At 37.5% G+C, this 18,332-nt stretch overlaps 1 protein-coding gene across 6 annotated transcripts in view; it reads left to right on the top strand.

The window, feature by feature from the left end:
- The window catches only part of KLHL13 (kelch like family member 13), a 74,049-nt gene that overhangs the window by 33,371 nt on the left and 22,346 nt on the right, over nucleotides 1-18,332 (top strand). Inside the window, exons 1-2 of one of the 6 annotated variants that reach the window (XM_050310242.1) lie at nucleotides 7,376-7,791; nucleotides 8,267-8,379. The exons of 4 other annotated variants lie outside the window; for them this stretch is intronic. In XM_050310242.1, the coding sequence (XP_050166199.1) occupies nucleotides 8,282-8,379 (98 nt within the window). In that variant the 5' untranslated portion in view covers nucleotides 7,376-7,791; nucleotides 8,267-8,281. Of the gene's footprint in view, nucleotides 1-7,375; nucleotides 7,792-8,266; nucleotides 8,380-18,332 lie in introns of those variants that run through there. One more of the 6 variants, XM_050310245.1, reaches the window with a different exon arrangement.

Here is an 18,332-nt window from a genome sequence, read left to right as displayed (position 1 = left end):
CCAGCTGCAGTTCAGTGGCCATGGGCAGCATGGTGCAGCAGCTTCAAGTCTTGTTGAAGAAGATGCATTCCTACTGGTTTTTTTTGGCTCCTAGGTGGCACACAACAATTTCTGACAACCTGGACTTGAAGCATCAGCATCTTTCTCAAAACCTTTTCCATTTCATTCTCTATCAATCTGCCCGAGGGACTCTGACCTTCAGATAAAGATGCCAGAGTGCCCACAATGGAGATTTGGGGGTTCTGGGTTAGCAGACATCAGAGATGGAGTGCAATGGGAATTCCTGTGCTCAGGAAAAGTTTGTATTTTTGTTTTTAATGGAGTTGAGTCGTTATAGAAGCACACAAGAGCAGGTGTCAGTGGGCTTTGTTCTTGCCTCCCCGTGCCTGCTCTTGTCATCAGAGACACTTTACGTAGGTGTGAAGGACCACAGAAAATCACTCCAGTGGATAAAGACAATAAGGCTTATTGAATGCAAAATGAGTAACAGATTCTTTGGTAAATAATGGAAGAATGAAAGAAATAAGCTTACAAACTTTCATTTTAAGAATATTTTCAAAAAACCTTACCCAACATATGACTCCAGTAGTTTGCACTTGGCTGTCTGGGGTGCAGGAAATACTCAACTTGTTAGTGGCTGGTGCTCAGTCTTAGCCTCTGTTTAATTACTAAATTGTTTAATATATTTGCATCATTTGAGTCAGATGTGTAAATGTGTGTAGGCATACTTTACTAAAATAAATTATGCACCCAACAGACCATAACAGCTGTGGAGAAGCTGTTTAGAAATAAATTCTTTGTAGTTCACAGTTTGATCTAATAAAAATAACTGTTGCTTCAGACAATTATCTTCAGCAGGGTCAGTCTGGCTGCTGTGAGTGTGCATTCGAGTTTCTGTGTTGATTTATTAAATATAATCACCTAGGGAAGATGAGCAAAGTTCTCTGAATAAATTGGTGTTAATTCAAAAGCATTTGTTCTTAGCAGTGTGTTGTCAGCAGAGTACATTGGCTTAGATCAAAAATTAGAAACCTTCATTAACTCGCTTTGTTTTTACCTCTTTTTTACCTCTTTTAAGACCTTATTTTACCTCATATATTTTATGTAAGAGTAATTTGCCCAAGCAAAACTGATTTGGTTTTTTTTTTTTTGCATATTATAACCTGTAGCTTGTAATTAAGTCAACATTGCATCTTGACTCTTGGAAGTGATTTCTTGCTAGAAATCTTACCTCAGTTTTAAAACAGTCTCTCTTCAAGAATACACACAAGAAAATGCAGGGCATTTTGTTATGCAGTGGCATAACATAAAAACCACTTCCATGACCAGAAACACACACTTAGGAATAGATTTAAAATATTTGATACCATGTGTAGTTACAAAATAAATTAGCACTTCCAAGTATTAAAAATGTGAATACATTTTAACATGGGCTAAGTTTGCTCATTTCTTGTTTTCCTCCATTTTCCTGAAAGTTTTTGGGAAGCTGACTTAAGGTTTAACCAAAGTTATTTTATTTAAATTGTTTTAAAAATAACTACTCCTGACCTAATAGGAAATGGTGTGAGTTTAACTGTTTGCCGTTCCTGAATAATTTCAGAAGTTTCATACTCAGACTGTCAATTTTTTTTAATTAATGAATTATGCAAAGGCCAGGATAACGGCCTTTTGAAGAACGTATGAAATGGAGAAATTTTCTCAGCATGATTCCTTCTCAGTTGGCCAGCTGCTGCCTCTTTGGTTTGTTGAAGAACATACATTTTGGTAGTCTCAAAATCATGTGAGAATTTGAATCTTTCCTAACTGTAGTGTCTGGGAAGGAAGGGGAAGTGCATTTGTCAAATTATATATAGAAATAATATATGTGTATATATATATTGTGTATATATGTACATGCTATATACACAGTCCCATATATATTGTATGCATATGTATATTTATGTATAAAAATAATTTTCACTGAAATGATGCATCCTAAAATGTTACTGCAGCAATTTCCTCATTTATATAGGAAAAAAAGTGCTGAGTGGGTGGATGGAAAACTGCAGTACTTCTTGTTAAACATGTGGTACATGCCCTGACTGCTTAACTTAATATTTAAAGATTTGGGGATTTTTTTCCCCCTGTTTCAGAAATGGTTCTACACATACTGCTACAGAGATGGGAACCTGCACTACTTACAACATTTTGACAGCAGGAGGGGTTGGCTGCAAACCCAGTTTATCGCACTTCTTTATGCTTTATGATTATTCCTTGTTCCTTGAGCAGTCAGACCAATTTAAGAGAATTAAATATATTTGATAGTAACTACTTTGTAAGTGTCTATGCTCCATTTTTGAGGCCGTGTGCATGTTGATGTCTACAGTTCAACTGCTTCCAAAAGGTGCTGTAACTTATATGTTGTGTCTGAGAGCTTTTTTTACCTCCAGTTATTAAAAAAAAAAAATTCTTTGGGACAACATAGTGGATAGTAAGTAAAAATAAACGTGTAATTCTCAGAACTGTCTTGAACTATTTTAAAGCTTATTTCTTAATGAAATTTAAAAAAATAATTGAAAGACTGTTTCTTAGCAAGATAGATCTTTGATGTTTCTCAAATAGTTGCAGTTTCAGTAAAAGCATTGCCAGGTGCATATTGCCAATTTTTTTCTGTACTTCAGTATTTGTGGAAAGCTACAGTGTCACTGTGAGAGGACTGGTTTGCTTTGGATTTTTCCTTAGGCAGAGATTTGTTTTCCCTTCGTAAGAATTTTGGTGTGAATATTTTGACAATATATGGTCAAAGAAATTGTTTTAATTAACTGACTCATGTATAGGGCAGTACTGTCAACACCATCTTTTAATTATTCTCTTTCAGTAATTGGAACAGCTGCAGTTTAGTAGACTGAAAAACCAGAGGTCGAGGCATGAGAAGCACCCATGTGAAGGGGAAAGAGCTGAATAAGAAAGCCAATTAAACTATCACGCGGTCAGTTTTTTAGGGAACCTGAAGAGAAATTTTACGCATCCTTACTTGCTCCTTATTTCTTCAGTTTCTAGACTTGTGTCTATACAGCCATATTTAAATTGCTGAAATGATTTGATATTGAAATTATTATTGCATTTGAGCTCCATTACTCTGGGAATATTTTATTGGATTTTGGAGGTTCTGCTTTATTTCATTCTGTATCAAAAGGCCCTTGTATAGTAGGACGCATCAGCTCAGCAGGCTGGTAGTTTGAAGATATGGAAAAGATCAGAGCAGTTCCTCCCAATGTGAAACTGATTTTCTGCCTTCAGTTTGGAGTGTGCTTTGCTACTGCTAGTACAGGGGGTTTATCATATAATAACAAATACCTGTTTTAAAATGGGAACAGTGCTTTGTCTCAATGAATTTTTAGAACATGGGTGTTGGGGAAAAGAATCTCAAAAGCTCGAAGATGTTTACTGTTCTTACCACCACCGTTTGAAAGTATTTTTTTGTGTATCTGAGTCTGGTGTCTTTTGTTATACAAACACTTCATCAGTAGGAAATAGAAAACATAATATTTGTGACACAAATATTTAGACCTTTCTGTTTAAATTTCTAGATGAAAATAGGAGTTGTAAATCACACTGTCTCTGTAACTTTGCCTGTTTTTCTCTCTGTAAAGCTAAAAGAAGCCTGAGGGTCTGGAAGTGAGAAGACTTTTCAGGTCACGCTAGAAAGAGTTTGCAAGACTTGAGAAAGTTTCAATATAGCATAACCCTATTTTCACATAGTGCTTTCAGTTCCTCTCATACTTAGTAGATGAATAAAAGGGGAGAGGTAAGTAGCTTGTTAGAGTGGAACAGCAATTTTTTTTAACTGCAGCAAATCACTTGACTGAGCAAGTATTTTTTTCAGTTTTGTTTTTAACAGACTGAGGAAAGTTAAACTCAATCTGTGCAAACAGGAAAATCCAGCGGCATTTCTGGAAGTTTACTTCTATTCTGCTTAGTTTTCCTACAAGAATTCATGTGGCATTCCCAGACTAAGAATAAATATTTTCACACTAGTATAGTTTTACGTTGCCTGGGCTCTGATACATCTTTCTGCCTGTGCCTTTTTCTTTGAACAACCGTGAAGGGAAGTCTTATGGGAAATGCTGAGATAGTTTTAAAAGTTTTGTTGGAAATATAAATGCTCCAGAAATGTAAATGTGGTGGGCTGTAAGAGGACAGCATTTATTTTATAATGCAGGAAAAAGCAGCAAAGGCACATATGTTGACAGTCAGTATGTACAAAGCAGTGTGGTAGCAGCTTAGTGTTCAAGTTGCACAAAAAAAGGAAGAGGATATCCCAAGGAGAAGGAGTCACAAGGGACATGGTTTTAGCTGCAGTCCTGCCCTGAAGATCAGGGAGGGCTTGCAGAAGAAACAGAGCTGAGATCAACCTGCTGGCACAGCGTGGTTCTGTGTGTGACTTGGTCATGTGCTTGCTGAGTATGGTGCTGAGTGCCTGCTCCTCTAATATGGGGCCAAATCTTGGTTGTTGGTCAATAGTGAAACAGGATTTGGGGTGTGGGGGTGTGGAGGAAGAGGGTTAAGAAATGCTTTGCTCTTTTAACAGCTCTTCAGTGTCCCTTCTCACTGTGGGATCAGAGCCTCACTGCTGTACAGCCCCATCAGTAGCTTCTGGCCTTGCCTAACATCTCAGGTCTGTAAAGTGGCATCTTGGGATCTTGCCTTTGGTGGCCTTATTTACCTTTTTTTTCCTCCTTCTTGTGCACCTGTTCCTTTCCTTTATGGAGGAATTTTATGCAGAAGTGCTTGACACTCTGTCAGTTCCTTTGCTTTCTGTTTGCTCAGTGCAGCTTTGGAAACACAAGCATGGAAATGGTTGTTTAAAACCAAAGTTTTTCTCATCTTTTGTACACAGAATAAAGGATATGTAAGAGACTCCAATAATAAGTAGAATGTAACTTTAAGCAAGTTATAACTGCTTTTAATTTTGGGTGTGAACTTGCTTGTGACAAAACCACAGAAAACAAGTCCCTTGTGTGGTCCTAAGATGCTGTGTAATCTGTGTGGTTATCATGGGATTTCAGCATTTAAGGGTTTTCAACTTAAAGCAAATGTCCAGTTTGTGTGCCAGTTTGGTGTATTTTCAGAGCACTTGTCTGGAAATAACTGATTTCCCAGCCAGTAGGATTCTGCACTAGAGCTGTATTGCTACTTTTGGCCCTCAGAACCAGTTCATTTGGGGATGAGTGGCAAAGCAATGTAATATGAGAACAGAAAATGTATATTCAAGAGGTGCAATGCACACCAGGGGATCAGATTACTTTTCTCATTTTTTTCCATGTGTAACTAGACTGTTATTTTGAAGTCTTAATTAAAATATCAGAATAATATACTGTGATTTTTTGTTGCCATAAGAATAGTTTATGTAAAGCATAAAATACATTATAATAGTATTTTCCCTGTGAATACGCAACCACTCTGTGACTGTCAGGAAGAAAATGGGATTTGATTTGTTTTTTCTCCTTATATGCAGATAGGTGATTCATTTCTCACATGGTTGTTCTTTAGCAATTGAAAAGCATTTCTCTATTTTTAGAGTACCTGCTATTGCTACTTTCTTCAATTCTGCATTTTGTACATGAGCAGTTTGAATAGTGTGTGCTGGACACTGGGAGGAGATTTGGTTGGGCAGTGCTTGAGATTCATGTGCTTTCAAAAAAATGTTTACTGCTACTGGATTTTCCTGTGAAGTTTTTATTTAGGTTGTTTGTAGATTAATTGGAAAAATAAATGGGATCAGACACACCCAAAGGGAGAGCAGGTTTTTGAGGACTCATGTTGTCCTGTAGGCTGAAGGATCTTCTTGGGGCCAAATTGAAAAATGTCTGATTTCTGGATGCTCTTTGATTGACTTAAATGCCAGTCAGTGCTTGCCAATGACTTTGTGACTTGAGTAGGCTTTTACTGGTTAAAAGGGTATTTCAAGAGTTACTTTTGGAAAAGTGGTCCATTGATTGTCTTTAGCCTCATTCTTTAATATTAGTAATGCCACTGCTAATAAATAAAACATGATCATCTCCTTGGGGTTGGCAGAGCAGGGAAATAGAGATTTTACAAGGAGTTACTAGTTTGTTGCACTGGCTGCACTCAATGTGAGGATGGGATTAACAACACTTGCTTATTGTATTTTAAGACAGTTTCTATATGATGGCAAATGCAGAAGCAAAGTTGAGTGTATGAATTCAAAATGGGGATTTTTTTCTAGCTGCTACCTGACATCTTTCAACTTGACTTCCAGGCCTTCAGTGCAGAGCTGGCATGATCTGGTAGCCTGGTGTTATATGTGGATATGAGACTGCATGAAGTGTTTACCATCTATGTGGCCAAGCGTGCCTGTTGGCACGTAAATGCAGGAATTATTTTGCAGGAATTATTCTTCTAGAAGTATGACTTCTTTTATGCTAATACTGCATGCTCTGCAGGACTAGTGTTTCTTAATAGTTACAGCATATAAAACACTGTTGTCCTACACAGGGATGCCTGTTCAGCATCCCAGGTAGCAGTTCCTGTGAAATTTGTTGCCTGGGTTAATGCTGATCATGTGTAATTTAGAAATTCTTGAAAGAAGTGGGAGAGAGCTCCTCAGTTGTTCGTCCAAGAGGTGCAGCTGGTTTTGTATGAGTCCTTGACTCTGGTCATCCTGGGTTGTTTTAGTTCCTTGCCTGTGCTTACAGTAACAGCTTCAAATGTCCAAAACTATTTTGGGCAAGTGTTTTCAATACTGTTGATGAGGAGCAGCAATTATTCCCTGGTGATTCCATCCCAAAATTAAACTTTAATGTTGGAGGTTTCACTGCTACAAAAAAAACCCTATCAGTGTGTTATTAAATGTTATTAGAATGATTAAATTTATAGAAACTTACAGAGATAGCTCCTGGTTTGATTCTTTACTGATGGGTAGTATGACAGGGTGTTGGCTTTTTAGTGACAGGATTAAGCTGTCCTGATGAACAGAAAAATTGTCACGCTGTATGAAGACTATTCTAAAATCTGTAGATTAAACATCTCAGTGTTGATTTGGTTGACTGTGGCAATACATTACAAGTGATTCATTTTTTCCTGTAAGGTAATCAATATAGCTGAAGCTCTACCTTCTTTTCCCTGGAAACCTGCTCTGCTTATGCATAATATGCTATTAAATTCTCCATTCCCTTTTTAATAGTTTGCCTCCTATGCTCCCTGCTGTCATCAGCCCCGGGAGGTCACCCAGCAGAGCACTGAGTTGCAGAGTGGTCCCTGATGGGGACCTGCGTGACCATCTGCTTCGTCAGTTCTTCAGGCAATTTGTGAGCTGCTGGGGGGGGGCGTTGAGAATTAGATTGTTGATAGCGTTCCTACAAAGACTGCTATTAACAGCCTGCTAGTCTCTGCTTCTCTACTGCAGAAGACAGAGTGATATTTGTGTTTCCATAGCATGTTGTAAAATGCATGAGATTTTGCTCATCCTCCTTGGAAATGAGAATAGGAAAATGAGAGCATCCTGAACCAGAAGCTATTAGAAGAACATGCAGAAACCTGCAGCGATTTGTGCTTTATTTTGTCTTCCTAGCTATGGATTAGAAGGACTGATTTTTGCAATGGGCTTTTTCCATAATGGCATTCTTGTATTGTTTGGTCAGAGCTTGCACAGGAGGAAAACAGGCTGCTGAATTTAGTCACTGATCTCTATTAGCCGTGGCCTAAGGCTATGCTGAGATTTATATCCCATTTGTATTGTTGCAGCTCAAAAGAAGAATGTTCAGAGGATGACAAGTGTATTCTGAGTAGGTATGTTGTTTCATTTTCATAAGAAACCCATTTTTTTTTTCTACTTCCATTGGTCAGAAATGAGGTTAATAAGAAGAGAATATAGTACAGTGCTGCAGTGGTCCTGTTAAGGTAGAACAATAGCATCAGAAATAGTTCTTTAAAAATTAGCTGCTTTTATTAAATAAAGCTGCATTGTGCTGGTGTGCAGAGTGCAGTCTTTTTTTTTAAAGCATATACTGCAGTCAGTGCTTCCCTAACGAGGTGGCACTATTGTTGAGTTAGAAGGATAGAATCATCATATTGCTTTAGGGGACAGCAGGATTTAAAAGGAGATGCCTTGCAGCCCTGTTTTACAGATTGGAAGCATCGGTTTAAGGGCATTGGCAGAATCATTTCCTTGTTCTTAGCAGCAGCCACTGCTGTGTCAGTAGTGTGTGGAATGGAAGTCCTAGTTGGTAGTCTGTTATGGAAACGCTGTTTACTGTTATTGTAGTACCGTGGTGACAACATGCCATTGAAATGGAAAACGAGCTCTCCTGCTATCTGGAAATTCCCAGTTCCTGTGCTTAAAACATCCAGGTCATCGCCACTTTCTCCAGCATACATGTAAGTGAGAGAAATGAGGATAATAAGGTGGGAATATTTTTCGTGAGACTACCCTGTGGCAAAATACCCTGTTGTATATTAAATGACATTGGCACTCAGAATTTTACCTTGTTTGCTGTGTAGACCCCCTCAGATTTTATCCTGGATGTTTCATGATGGATGTCGTGTCGAGTCTTTCCCTTTTTGTTGAAACGTAGAGAAAATGTGCAGATTAAGCCATATTCATAAAATATTGTATATGTTCATTTGAAAAGTTTGTGGTGTTGTTAATTTGTAGAGCTGATCTTGTATTGACAAGTTAAGCTTTGAGGCTGACAGGCTTTCTTTATAGTGTATATGCTAACATTTCTTCCTCCTGACTTTTACACTTGGAAATTGAGCTTGAAATCACCTGCTGTATTGTACTGCACTTTTGTTCGTGTGAGCTCTTGTGTAGAAGAAATCATCCTGTTTGGTCTTGTTTCATTCTTTAAAGTCTTTAAATTGAAAGTTACAATCCTTATACAGTTATACAGGTTGTCCATGTAAAGTAACTTCATATAAATGAGTATTTTAGTACACATGGTGACAATATGCCTTTGTCTAGTCAAACCTTGATGCAGCTTTTGTTCACCTTTTGTTACTGCGAGTTCTGTGTCAGCATATACAGGTGGCTTTTTCTTCCTCCTGTGGAATAAAACTAATAAGCACAGAGTACTGCATTGCTTCTACCTTTATTCAAGGAAGCAGCTCTTTCAAAATGAGGAAGAGTTGCTTTAAATTTCACAATGTAGATGACTTTCCTATCTGGAAATTACTGTAAAGGCTAGTACTTTCTGATAGTATTCCAGTCTAATACCTACAATATTAGTACTTTTAAACCAGTATTGTCTGCTTGCAGATAAGCTTTTGCTTCAGCTACTGTAGGGACATGCTGTAAGAGCTACACAGGTCCTCTCAATGTCTTTTTCTTGTTGTTGCTGAGAATTGCATTGATAACAGTGGGGCTGAAACAATCCAGCGCCGTGTGCATGGTCACTATTGTTCTCGGTCGGAAAGGCTGAGGCTTAGGGAGATAACCTGGCTGTACCGAACCTGTGCTCTGCACGCTCCAATTTAAGATGAATTTTCATGGAAGTGCTTCTGCCTTTTTACTGGAGCATCAAATATGTTTAAGACCACCAGAAGATAAGCTATTTCCAATAAATTGCTACCTATTCAGAGTTTTTAAAAAATATGGTTTAAATACAAAGACAAAAGAGCTGTGAGGCATTTGAACCTATTTCATGGAAAGAGTGTCTTTAGTGTTGTATGTTACCCTTTTGTTTTTTAAACTGTAGTACTTTTAAGGGCAAGAAAAATCAGAAATAGCCCGGTCTGATCCATCTGCTGCTGAAACCGAGCGTTTCTTTTGTGCGTCGCCTTTAAATCTCTAATCTTAGCTCAGTGTACGCTCCGGCTTTTGTGCTGGGCATCGTGTAGCTGATTATCTCAGTGTGTTCAAAGTATGAACAGGTTTAGCCATCATGCTTAACTATACGATGCTGAGCTTATCTGGAGCATGAGAAATATGTGATCAGCAGCCCTAATCATCTCTTTATAATGAGTCAATGTATCTCAATGTTTACGAAGGCATTTCTTTAGTGGCACGCAGACCTGACATTAGCAGGACTCATAAATCTAATGTTAAAATTATTCATATACTTTATTATAAAGAATGAGAAACATTACAAAATGGCACCTATCTGATTTGGCAATATATATCAGCTGATTAAAAATGCCCCTTCTAATATAGGTTGACCAGTAAAATAGGTGATGGAATTAATTATCTTAAATGCAGAGATTACAGTAAATTTACTACTGGTTTATGTGATCCAGTGTTCTTCACATACATATTTATAAGTTTTCTGTCATAAGTAGTAGTCTGCACACTGGCAAAGGACTTATGTTTTGAGTCAAAGATTGAGGAATAAGTGGTGTGTGAAACAGTACGTGTATTGATGTAAAATAAATGACCATAAAAGTCTAGAATTCACAGATGAACACTTTCATGCTTGGTATTTTGGATCTAGGGTGTACAAAGATATGATGCAGGTTTTAATCTCTTTAATACTTGACTTCTTAATCTTACAAAATAGGATTTTTAGTGTGGTTTGAAATGTAAAGTAGGGAGGTCCTAAAGGTGTGGCATTTGTTTGTTGTTTTTTTTTTTTTTTTTGTATTTATAATGAAATTCCAATTTTTCAGGTTTCTGTAGTAAAGTTCACCTTAACTTCAAAAAATTTCATCCTGCTTATGATTTACGTGTAACTTATCTAGAGGTTAAACTGATGATCAGGACACATGGATTTTATTAGTTTCACTTGGTCTGGGTACCCGGTGCCTGAACTCTGCCTTAGTTTCCCTGTATCCAAATGCCGAGACTGGTGGTTGTGAGCGCGTTTGGCTTCTTGGATGAAGCAGCATCTGCGTACAAAGTACCACTGTGAAACTTTGGCTGTCCTGCTAACTGTGCTGCTGGGGTGGCTTAGCTCAGTCTCTACCTGAAAAGTTTGTGGCAGTTCCTGAGGTGGGGAATGAGTATGAGGAGCTCGAAGAGTTCTGCGCTGTGGGAAAGTAGCGGATGGGTAGTACATGAAATAAAGGACCTGCGGCACTTGAGCCGATGAGTTTGTAGGCGAGGAGGTGGTTTTGTTACTGGGAATTCTGCTGGTTTGGCTGGGTCTGGTACTGCTTTCCTGGCAATGGGAAGGAGCAGCAGTGACTCGCTGCCTCTTGGCTGGTAGCTTTGTTTACCAACAGTTATTTATTAGGTATATTTTCAGGACATCCTGACTGCAAGAGGTAACTCTTGATGTTATTCAAAGGATGAAGGGTCCCTTTGATGGGGAATGCAGACATTCCCTGTCTTCTGGTGGAACTGGTCCAGAATTGCTTGAACTTTCCCTCAAATTACAGAGATCTGGTGACATTGCATAGGGAGAATTAGGTACTATTAAAATTGGAGTGCTGGCATGTGCCAGTATATGTAGGTGTAGCACAACTGGTTTAGTGCACGAGGGAGGAGTGTGCAGTTATGGGTGTGTGCACATGCCTTTGTCAGGCTGCTTTGCATTTTCTTTCATGGCACTCATGTTGCTGGGATTTAGAATATAGATTCCTTTTGTCAAGCAGTGTGGAAGCTGTTACAGCATGTTTATGCACCGCTACTCAAATCCTATTTATATTTGTGGTTGTGTTGACTACGTGGGCAGAGACCTAGGTGACTTAATGTATAACGTGGGCAGTCTGAGCAAGTGAATCAGAGGAAAGGACAAAGTGAATAACACAGAGTTGAAAAAGTAGCATTCTGTGGCATCATAGCTGTCATTTAACATGACTACCATGTGCTAAAAACAAAAAAACCCAATGACTGACCTACGTAGAGGTTAAGAATTAAAGCCCTATCACAGACAGAGTGAGGAACAGTTCCGCATTTGGTTGTATGTAACAGCTTTGAGGTGTAGAGGAACATGAATCCCAGTTATTGTTCATGGGTCACATCATCTCATACATTAAGAACCAAGAGAATTCTTTCTTATTCACACTACCAGTGTCACATTGTTTTCCAAATTTGTGCACATCTTCCATAAATACGAACAGAAGAAATGTTTGTGGAAACTCGGGAGATTAAAGTACTATGGTGGACGTCTCCAAAGAATTCAATAATGCAAAAATACTATTTGAAACATACTATTACAAAGGATTGTTCTATAAGGCTGTGTCATGTGAGAATATTCTCAGCTGTTCTCTGAAAAGTAAAATGTTCAGTTAAGTGTTTTTGGTCGCTTACATGCCATTCTGAAAAATAAGAAAAATGAAAAAAATTCTTAAATAAGAATAATCCGTTTGTAATCTTAGTGCCTTCTATCCTTTTATACAGAATAATGTATTGACATTTTAAATGGCAACTATCCTTTGCATGTGTTTTCTTAAGTAACTGACTGATATTAGGAGAAATAAATAAATGTGGTATTCCAAATACATTGTTATCAAAGGGTTTGCAACACGGTCTGTCCTGAGTCATGTGGTTGTGAAATTTTTCTGATAGGAAATGCTTCACAGTAATAGAAATCGATTACTGTGCAGAAAAGCAGAATAAATTCTTAATACCCTGGACTAAGCAGTGCTGGTTTAGCTGCTTATATTGGTTATATAGGTTTATGCTTTTGTGTCATCTTTCAAATATCTTGATTTGCTTTATAATAAACTTTTTAAAGTTATCCTATAAAGTGATATATACTTAAATGTGAAAAACTGTGTATGCATAATTCATCAGACCACCTGTATTAGTTTTCCTTTGTGAGACCACCCTGTGTGGTTGGTCATTTTTAGTAAATCAGCCCTTTTGTTGGGCTCCTGAGCATTTGACAAGTTACCCAACATTCACACAGAAACACACTCAACTGTCTTTGGCAACATTTCCATTTTAAAACATTGCTTCCTAGATATTTCAAATTTCAACACATTGAAAGTCAGTGTGCAAGGTCACATCATATATTTTTTTTAACTAATGTGATAATACGTGCAAAGAGATGAATTGGATGAGTGGGGAATAGAAAGGGCTTGTATCTTACTAATAGCAGACTGCTTTTAATCCCATAAATTTTGTGTACAGAGTTCTCATTTGTGCCTTTTGATCTTCCTTTTGCTTTTTATATAATAGGTATTTCAGTGGATTATTCTTTTGAAATGTGACATTTCATTGCAGTAATGAACTGGTAAAAATGAGGGGAAAAAATCCAACCTGTTTGTCATGAAGTTTCCCAGGGCTAATGGTTTTTCGGGGAGACCTTTATAGGTGATGCTGTGGCTTACAGGTCCTCAAAATTCCATACTTCTCCTTATATAGCATGATGTTGCAATATTGACATTGTGTTGTGACATGCTAAAACATCTTTATTGAATTATCTAGAATATGTTACTCAGCCTGTTCTGCCTGCATGTCAGTTCTGCCACTTTGTCATTTTTGCCATTATTTCCTTGTTAATGTGGAAAAATCTTGTTGTCCAATCACATTCTGCTCTCTGACTTTTCTACTGTTGAGGTATTTTCTGTTGATGTTTGGATGAGAATACCTATGGATTTTCATAAAGTACTTGGTGATTATTTGGGTTTTAAAATAATAGTTGCTTGTTCTAAATGTTAATAGTGGGAATTGGAGAGTAATAATAGGTAGCTATAACGCTTCAGTGGAAGTGCACATCTATATTATTGCTGTAATATTTTGTCCAGCAACGACTGAGATTTTTTCAGTGTCGAAATTGCAAAAATGTTGTTTTTTCATAGGATGAACAAGTCACTCACACCTGTTATCTGACAGGCTTAGATCTAATGCTTTATCATCTAGAGGAGAAAATACTTTACAAATCAAAGTAATTAATGCTCCTCTGCATTCTCTCCAGGAGGTTGTAATAAAGGAATGCCAAGACAACTGTGAGAAGTGACAGAGCAAGAGGAATGGTAGAGCAGAACCCAAACCCTCATGTCAGAATCTTATTTACTTTTTTTGCTGGCTTTTAAGGTATCAGAATTATTCTGTACAGTATATAGGGAAAAAAACCCCAACACTCTGGAAAGGAGTTCAGAAACCAGTTACAGGAATACAGTGGGATATTCTATGACCAAATCTTGCATGTGCAGGTGCCGCCTTAGTCATGTATAGGGTTTTGTCTCTAAGGAACCATTTATTCTTCAAACTTTAGCAATTTCTATGTATGAAAACTAAGGACACATCAGGTAGAACTATAATCTGCTGGTTTTCTTAAGTGTTTTGTAGTGCACAGGAGGTCTTAAGCTGCCTAGCCAAAATTGTGACTTAATTTTTAAACACTTAAGACCAAATATAACAGGCAGAAAATAAATGTTAGTCCAGCCTAAACTGAAACCTCTGGCTGTTGCGTTCTGGCTTTCTCAACAGCGAGGGAATGAAATAGTTCTGCTGCTGTAGAAAAGTTACAAAGTCTGTGTATTTGCCTTGCTTTTTCTGTTTCTAATAGTAGGAATCAATAGACTAACACCAACTTTGGCAAAAAGTCATTACAGAACTGTTTCTAATTTAGCATCATTAAACAATCCGAGTCTGCAAATTTAAACTACAAATGGCTCAGTGAATGTAAACCCTTTGTCAAATAGATAAATGTGGATGTGATGCTAAGGCTCCCAGAGAGACTAAATGCTGTTAGGAACAAAAGCTTTATAGCACTGACTGAGCCAAATATTGCTTTGTTTCTGCAGAAAACAAATTTGAATTAACCAACGGGCTGTAATTATGCTACAAACAGCTTGAGACCTGTGATCGTTTAGTTGTTTTAGAAGGAATTTGAAAAGAATACTTTCTGTGTGCATATCCTTTGGAAATCATACCAAAACAGTGGATGATGTTGCTCAGTCCTCTTCTGCTGGCATTGTGGGAACTAATTTTGTGCTGACTTTGGTCACAGTGTGGCCTTGCTAAGAAGTGATACAAAAAGGTTCAAGTGATGTTGGGAGTGGCATCATTTCTGTGTTGTCCATCCATATCCACTGGTGTTGGAAACAGGGATCATATCTTCAATCACCTGAGTATTTCTAGTAGCTGTCATCATTTCTGGTGACATCCTGGGCTTGCGTGCTCAGGCAGAAACTTTTTCTCAGTATGATGATTGTGTCTTGAAATGCAGAAAGATTTGACTATATTAAAAAAAAAAAGAAAAAAGGAAAAAAAAGGTTAAGGCTTGACATTTAAGTATTAGTCTCCAAAACTTTGCTTCTAGAATAGCTTAAGTAGGTTACCTGGAGCCTGACTTGATTTGAACACAGTTCAGTGTCCTGTCCTTCAAGTAAGGTTGTGTTTGTTGTTCCCCTCGTGGCCTTGCTGCCTTTGGTGATCGGGCTCGCAGAGCTGCTCAGGCTCCATTGCTTCTGTACTGAATTTCCCTTTTGGACACCTTCTTCAGTTGGTCACTGGAATGAGCATCTCATGCTGTAACTGTGTCTGAACAGGAGGTGAAGTTGGTGCACTCCCTGCCTCTGCTCCTCAGTGTGTGCCCGGAAACCACCTTTGTCTTTCTGTGCTGATTTTTGTGGGGTCTGGAAGTCCTATATCCTCATCTCCTGCTACCCTTGGCCAGAGCCTTGTAAAAGTAAAAAGCCACTTCTCACTGCTTTGCTATATTATATAAAGCCTGCTTTTCTGTTCTCCTTTTACAGAACACCCTTAGTTTAAAGGAAGGGTGGAAAATGGCACATCTATTTGCTTTCCAATTTAAGAAACAGAAAGCTTAGCTTTACATGCCTTTCTTTTGGAGTGGAGATTTAGAAGAGCTCAATATGAAGTTACTAAACAAATGTTTAAATGTTCTGCTGTTACTGCTGCCCTTCTAATCTATAAACAAGGTCAGGTGTAAAAAGTGAGATATTTGAATATAAACATCAGAGCATTGCCCAAGGTGAGCAGTATTCAGCACTAGCTGCTGTAGCTATTTTAGAAAATTGCATTCACAGTAGTTACAGTGCAGTGTTAATTCACTAGAGGTAAAAGGTTTGTAAACTTCTGGTTGTGATGGCTCCTTTCAAGTAAACTGCATTAAATGGCAATTTTAAGTAATTCAGTAACCTGATAAATGCAAAAAATTTTTAATTACATTTGCAACCCCTACTTCATCTATTAAAAATATAGTCCTAAACTGTCCAGTAAAACCAGTACATCTGAAGCTGATAGCATGGGATAACTGGTCATAATAATAAAGGAAAAAAAAACAAGATTCCCACTCCTAATGTGCTCTTTATGTCACAAAGGTGATCCAGGCAAAGCGATTTCGGTCCTGCCTTCCAGTGCTGTTCTTGTGTTCATCCTACATTTGGATGTCGAGCAGCAGCCCATGTCAGTACCTGTGCCCCCAGAGCAAGAACTGAATTTGGATGTACTAGTTGGACTTTTGAGAGGAGTTAACTTGCTGGGTCAACCTATTGGAACAAAAATGACCTTTTCTCTTTGTTTTCTCTTCTGGAGTCACGTATCTCTTTTAAAATGTAAACTTGCATTTCCTATAGACACTTCTGCTGTATTTTTGTAATAAGAAATAACAAATGATAAAACTGGTTACTTTTACTGGGTTGCTGATACCATAGAAGTATTAAGTAAGAAACTCCTGTTAAAAAACAGTAATAATAAGAAGAGATGTTATTTTAGGGGAGAAGTGTAAAAGTAACTTCTTTGCCTGAAGAGAGGATTTCCTGAAATTGTATGAGTAGAAGATATGGAAGAAATGTGAAATATCATGATAGTGTAATTTTTTCATCTACATTATATTAATATTTGCATTTCTTAATAGAAGTGTTAAGAGATTTTCTTTTATACAATGCTGCCATATCATTTGTGCTTGTTGAGCTCCAAGGTGGGCATTTATTTGTTGGCAAATTCCTAAAGTCATTACTTGTGAAGTTGGAACATCTGTTCATAATGGGAAGACAGTAAAGAGTCAATACGTATTTTTTGGCAGACCAAGCTTACTAAAATACTTTCTGGCCGATTAAGCATATAAAGTAAAAAAAAATTACTGTATATTTAATAGTAAATGAAAGTTTTGGTGCATTTGACAGGTCTTTTCATTATAAAGTTCATTAGCACATTACATACATAGCTGCATATGTAGGATAGCCTTGTAATCTAACAGATTTTTTGATGTCATAAAATTGTAAAGATTTGTCTTGTAATGTCTTAACATGAAATTGAAATCTTGTTCTTTGCTACCTGATAAATACCAGAGTCCTGGCACATGCCAAGGGTGATTGCTGAAGAAACCATTTACCAGTGACCAGAACACTTGTGGTCATGGGTCATTGAACGGTAATTTGACAGAGAAGATAAGGTTGTAGTTCTTTCAGAAACAAGCTGCTGAGAACTTAAGAATTCACTGTCTGGCCAATACAATTTTGGCAAGCTTTTACTGACTTATGTAAAGACTGTGGGTTTTAAATAAATGGAGAACATGCACTCTAAAATATCTGTAGCTGTAGGCTGATCTCCTTTGTTTTCAAAGACTCTTCACAACAGATGAATAGTTTACTAGTGTAAGTGAACAAATCCTTAATATTCTTAGTTCCCTTGTTTCTGTTGCATCAGAATGAGTTCAACTACTTCTGAAGAAAACATCGTAACAGAATATTGTTTTATTTCATTTATGCCACTGAGCTCTCTACAAAATGACCACTCCATAATTTGAATATTCTAGTTGAGAATAAAATTTGTCACAGTTTCCACAAATCTTTGCTTATCATGGGTCACCTGGATGCCTCTGAACAGTTAATATTTGCTAAGTGCTTTAGAAAGCAGTTTGCCTCTGTAAATCATGTTGTATCTCCAGCCAGTTAAATTTGTCAGTATTTGCTGGAAAGTTAAAGCATATTAATATCCATATAATGAACACTCCATATTTCATTGCTACAAAAATACCAGTTGGAAGTACTTGGAGGATTAACTTGGAGTCACATTTGGTTATAGCTGTAAGGGGAAAACTGCTGTACTTGAAAGAATCAGCATAAGAGGTTAGAAAGAAAATTCTGATTCAACTTACTTTGTGATGGCAACTAATTAACCTCTGGTGCCTTTCTCTGAACTGCGAGCCACTGCTTCCCAGAGGTTGCAGCTCCTCTGCCCTCCTATTGCAGTGTTAAATATTCATTTCACATTCAACTCCAACATTCCCTTGTTCTTGCCACTGTAATGTTCAACCCCCTCCAGGCCAAGTGTGTGCCTTGAGGGTGGTGTTAATTTCCACATTCAGAGCAGCTTGTTGAGAATTCTCTTTACATGTTATTGTAGTTTTAACTTTTTCTAACTTTTTTCTTTTTTTTTTAACTGGTTAAAAATGGTACTGCTGCACTTCTTGTTTAATGATTTCTATTGATCGGACCAATAGAATTAATTAGAAAGTGAGTTAAGTTTCTTCTTT

This window comes from Myiozetetes cayanensis, unplaced genomic scaffold (assembly GCF_022539395.1).
Source record: "Myiozetetes cayanensis isolate MyiCay16 unplaced genomic scaffold, myiCay2020 scf15, whole genome shotgun sequence".
Classification (NCBI taxonomy): domain Eukaryota; kingdom Metazoa; phylum Chordata; class Aves; order Passeriformes; family Tyrannidae; genus Myiozetetes; species Myiozetetes cayanensis.
The sequence above is the reverse complement of the archived record's forward strand: the minus strand, read 5'-3'. Positions and strand labels throughout refer to the sequence as shown.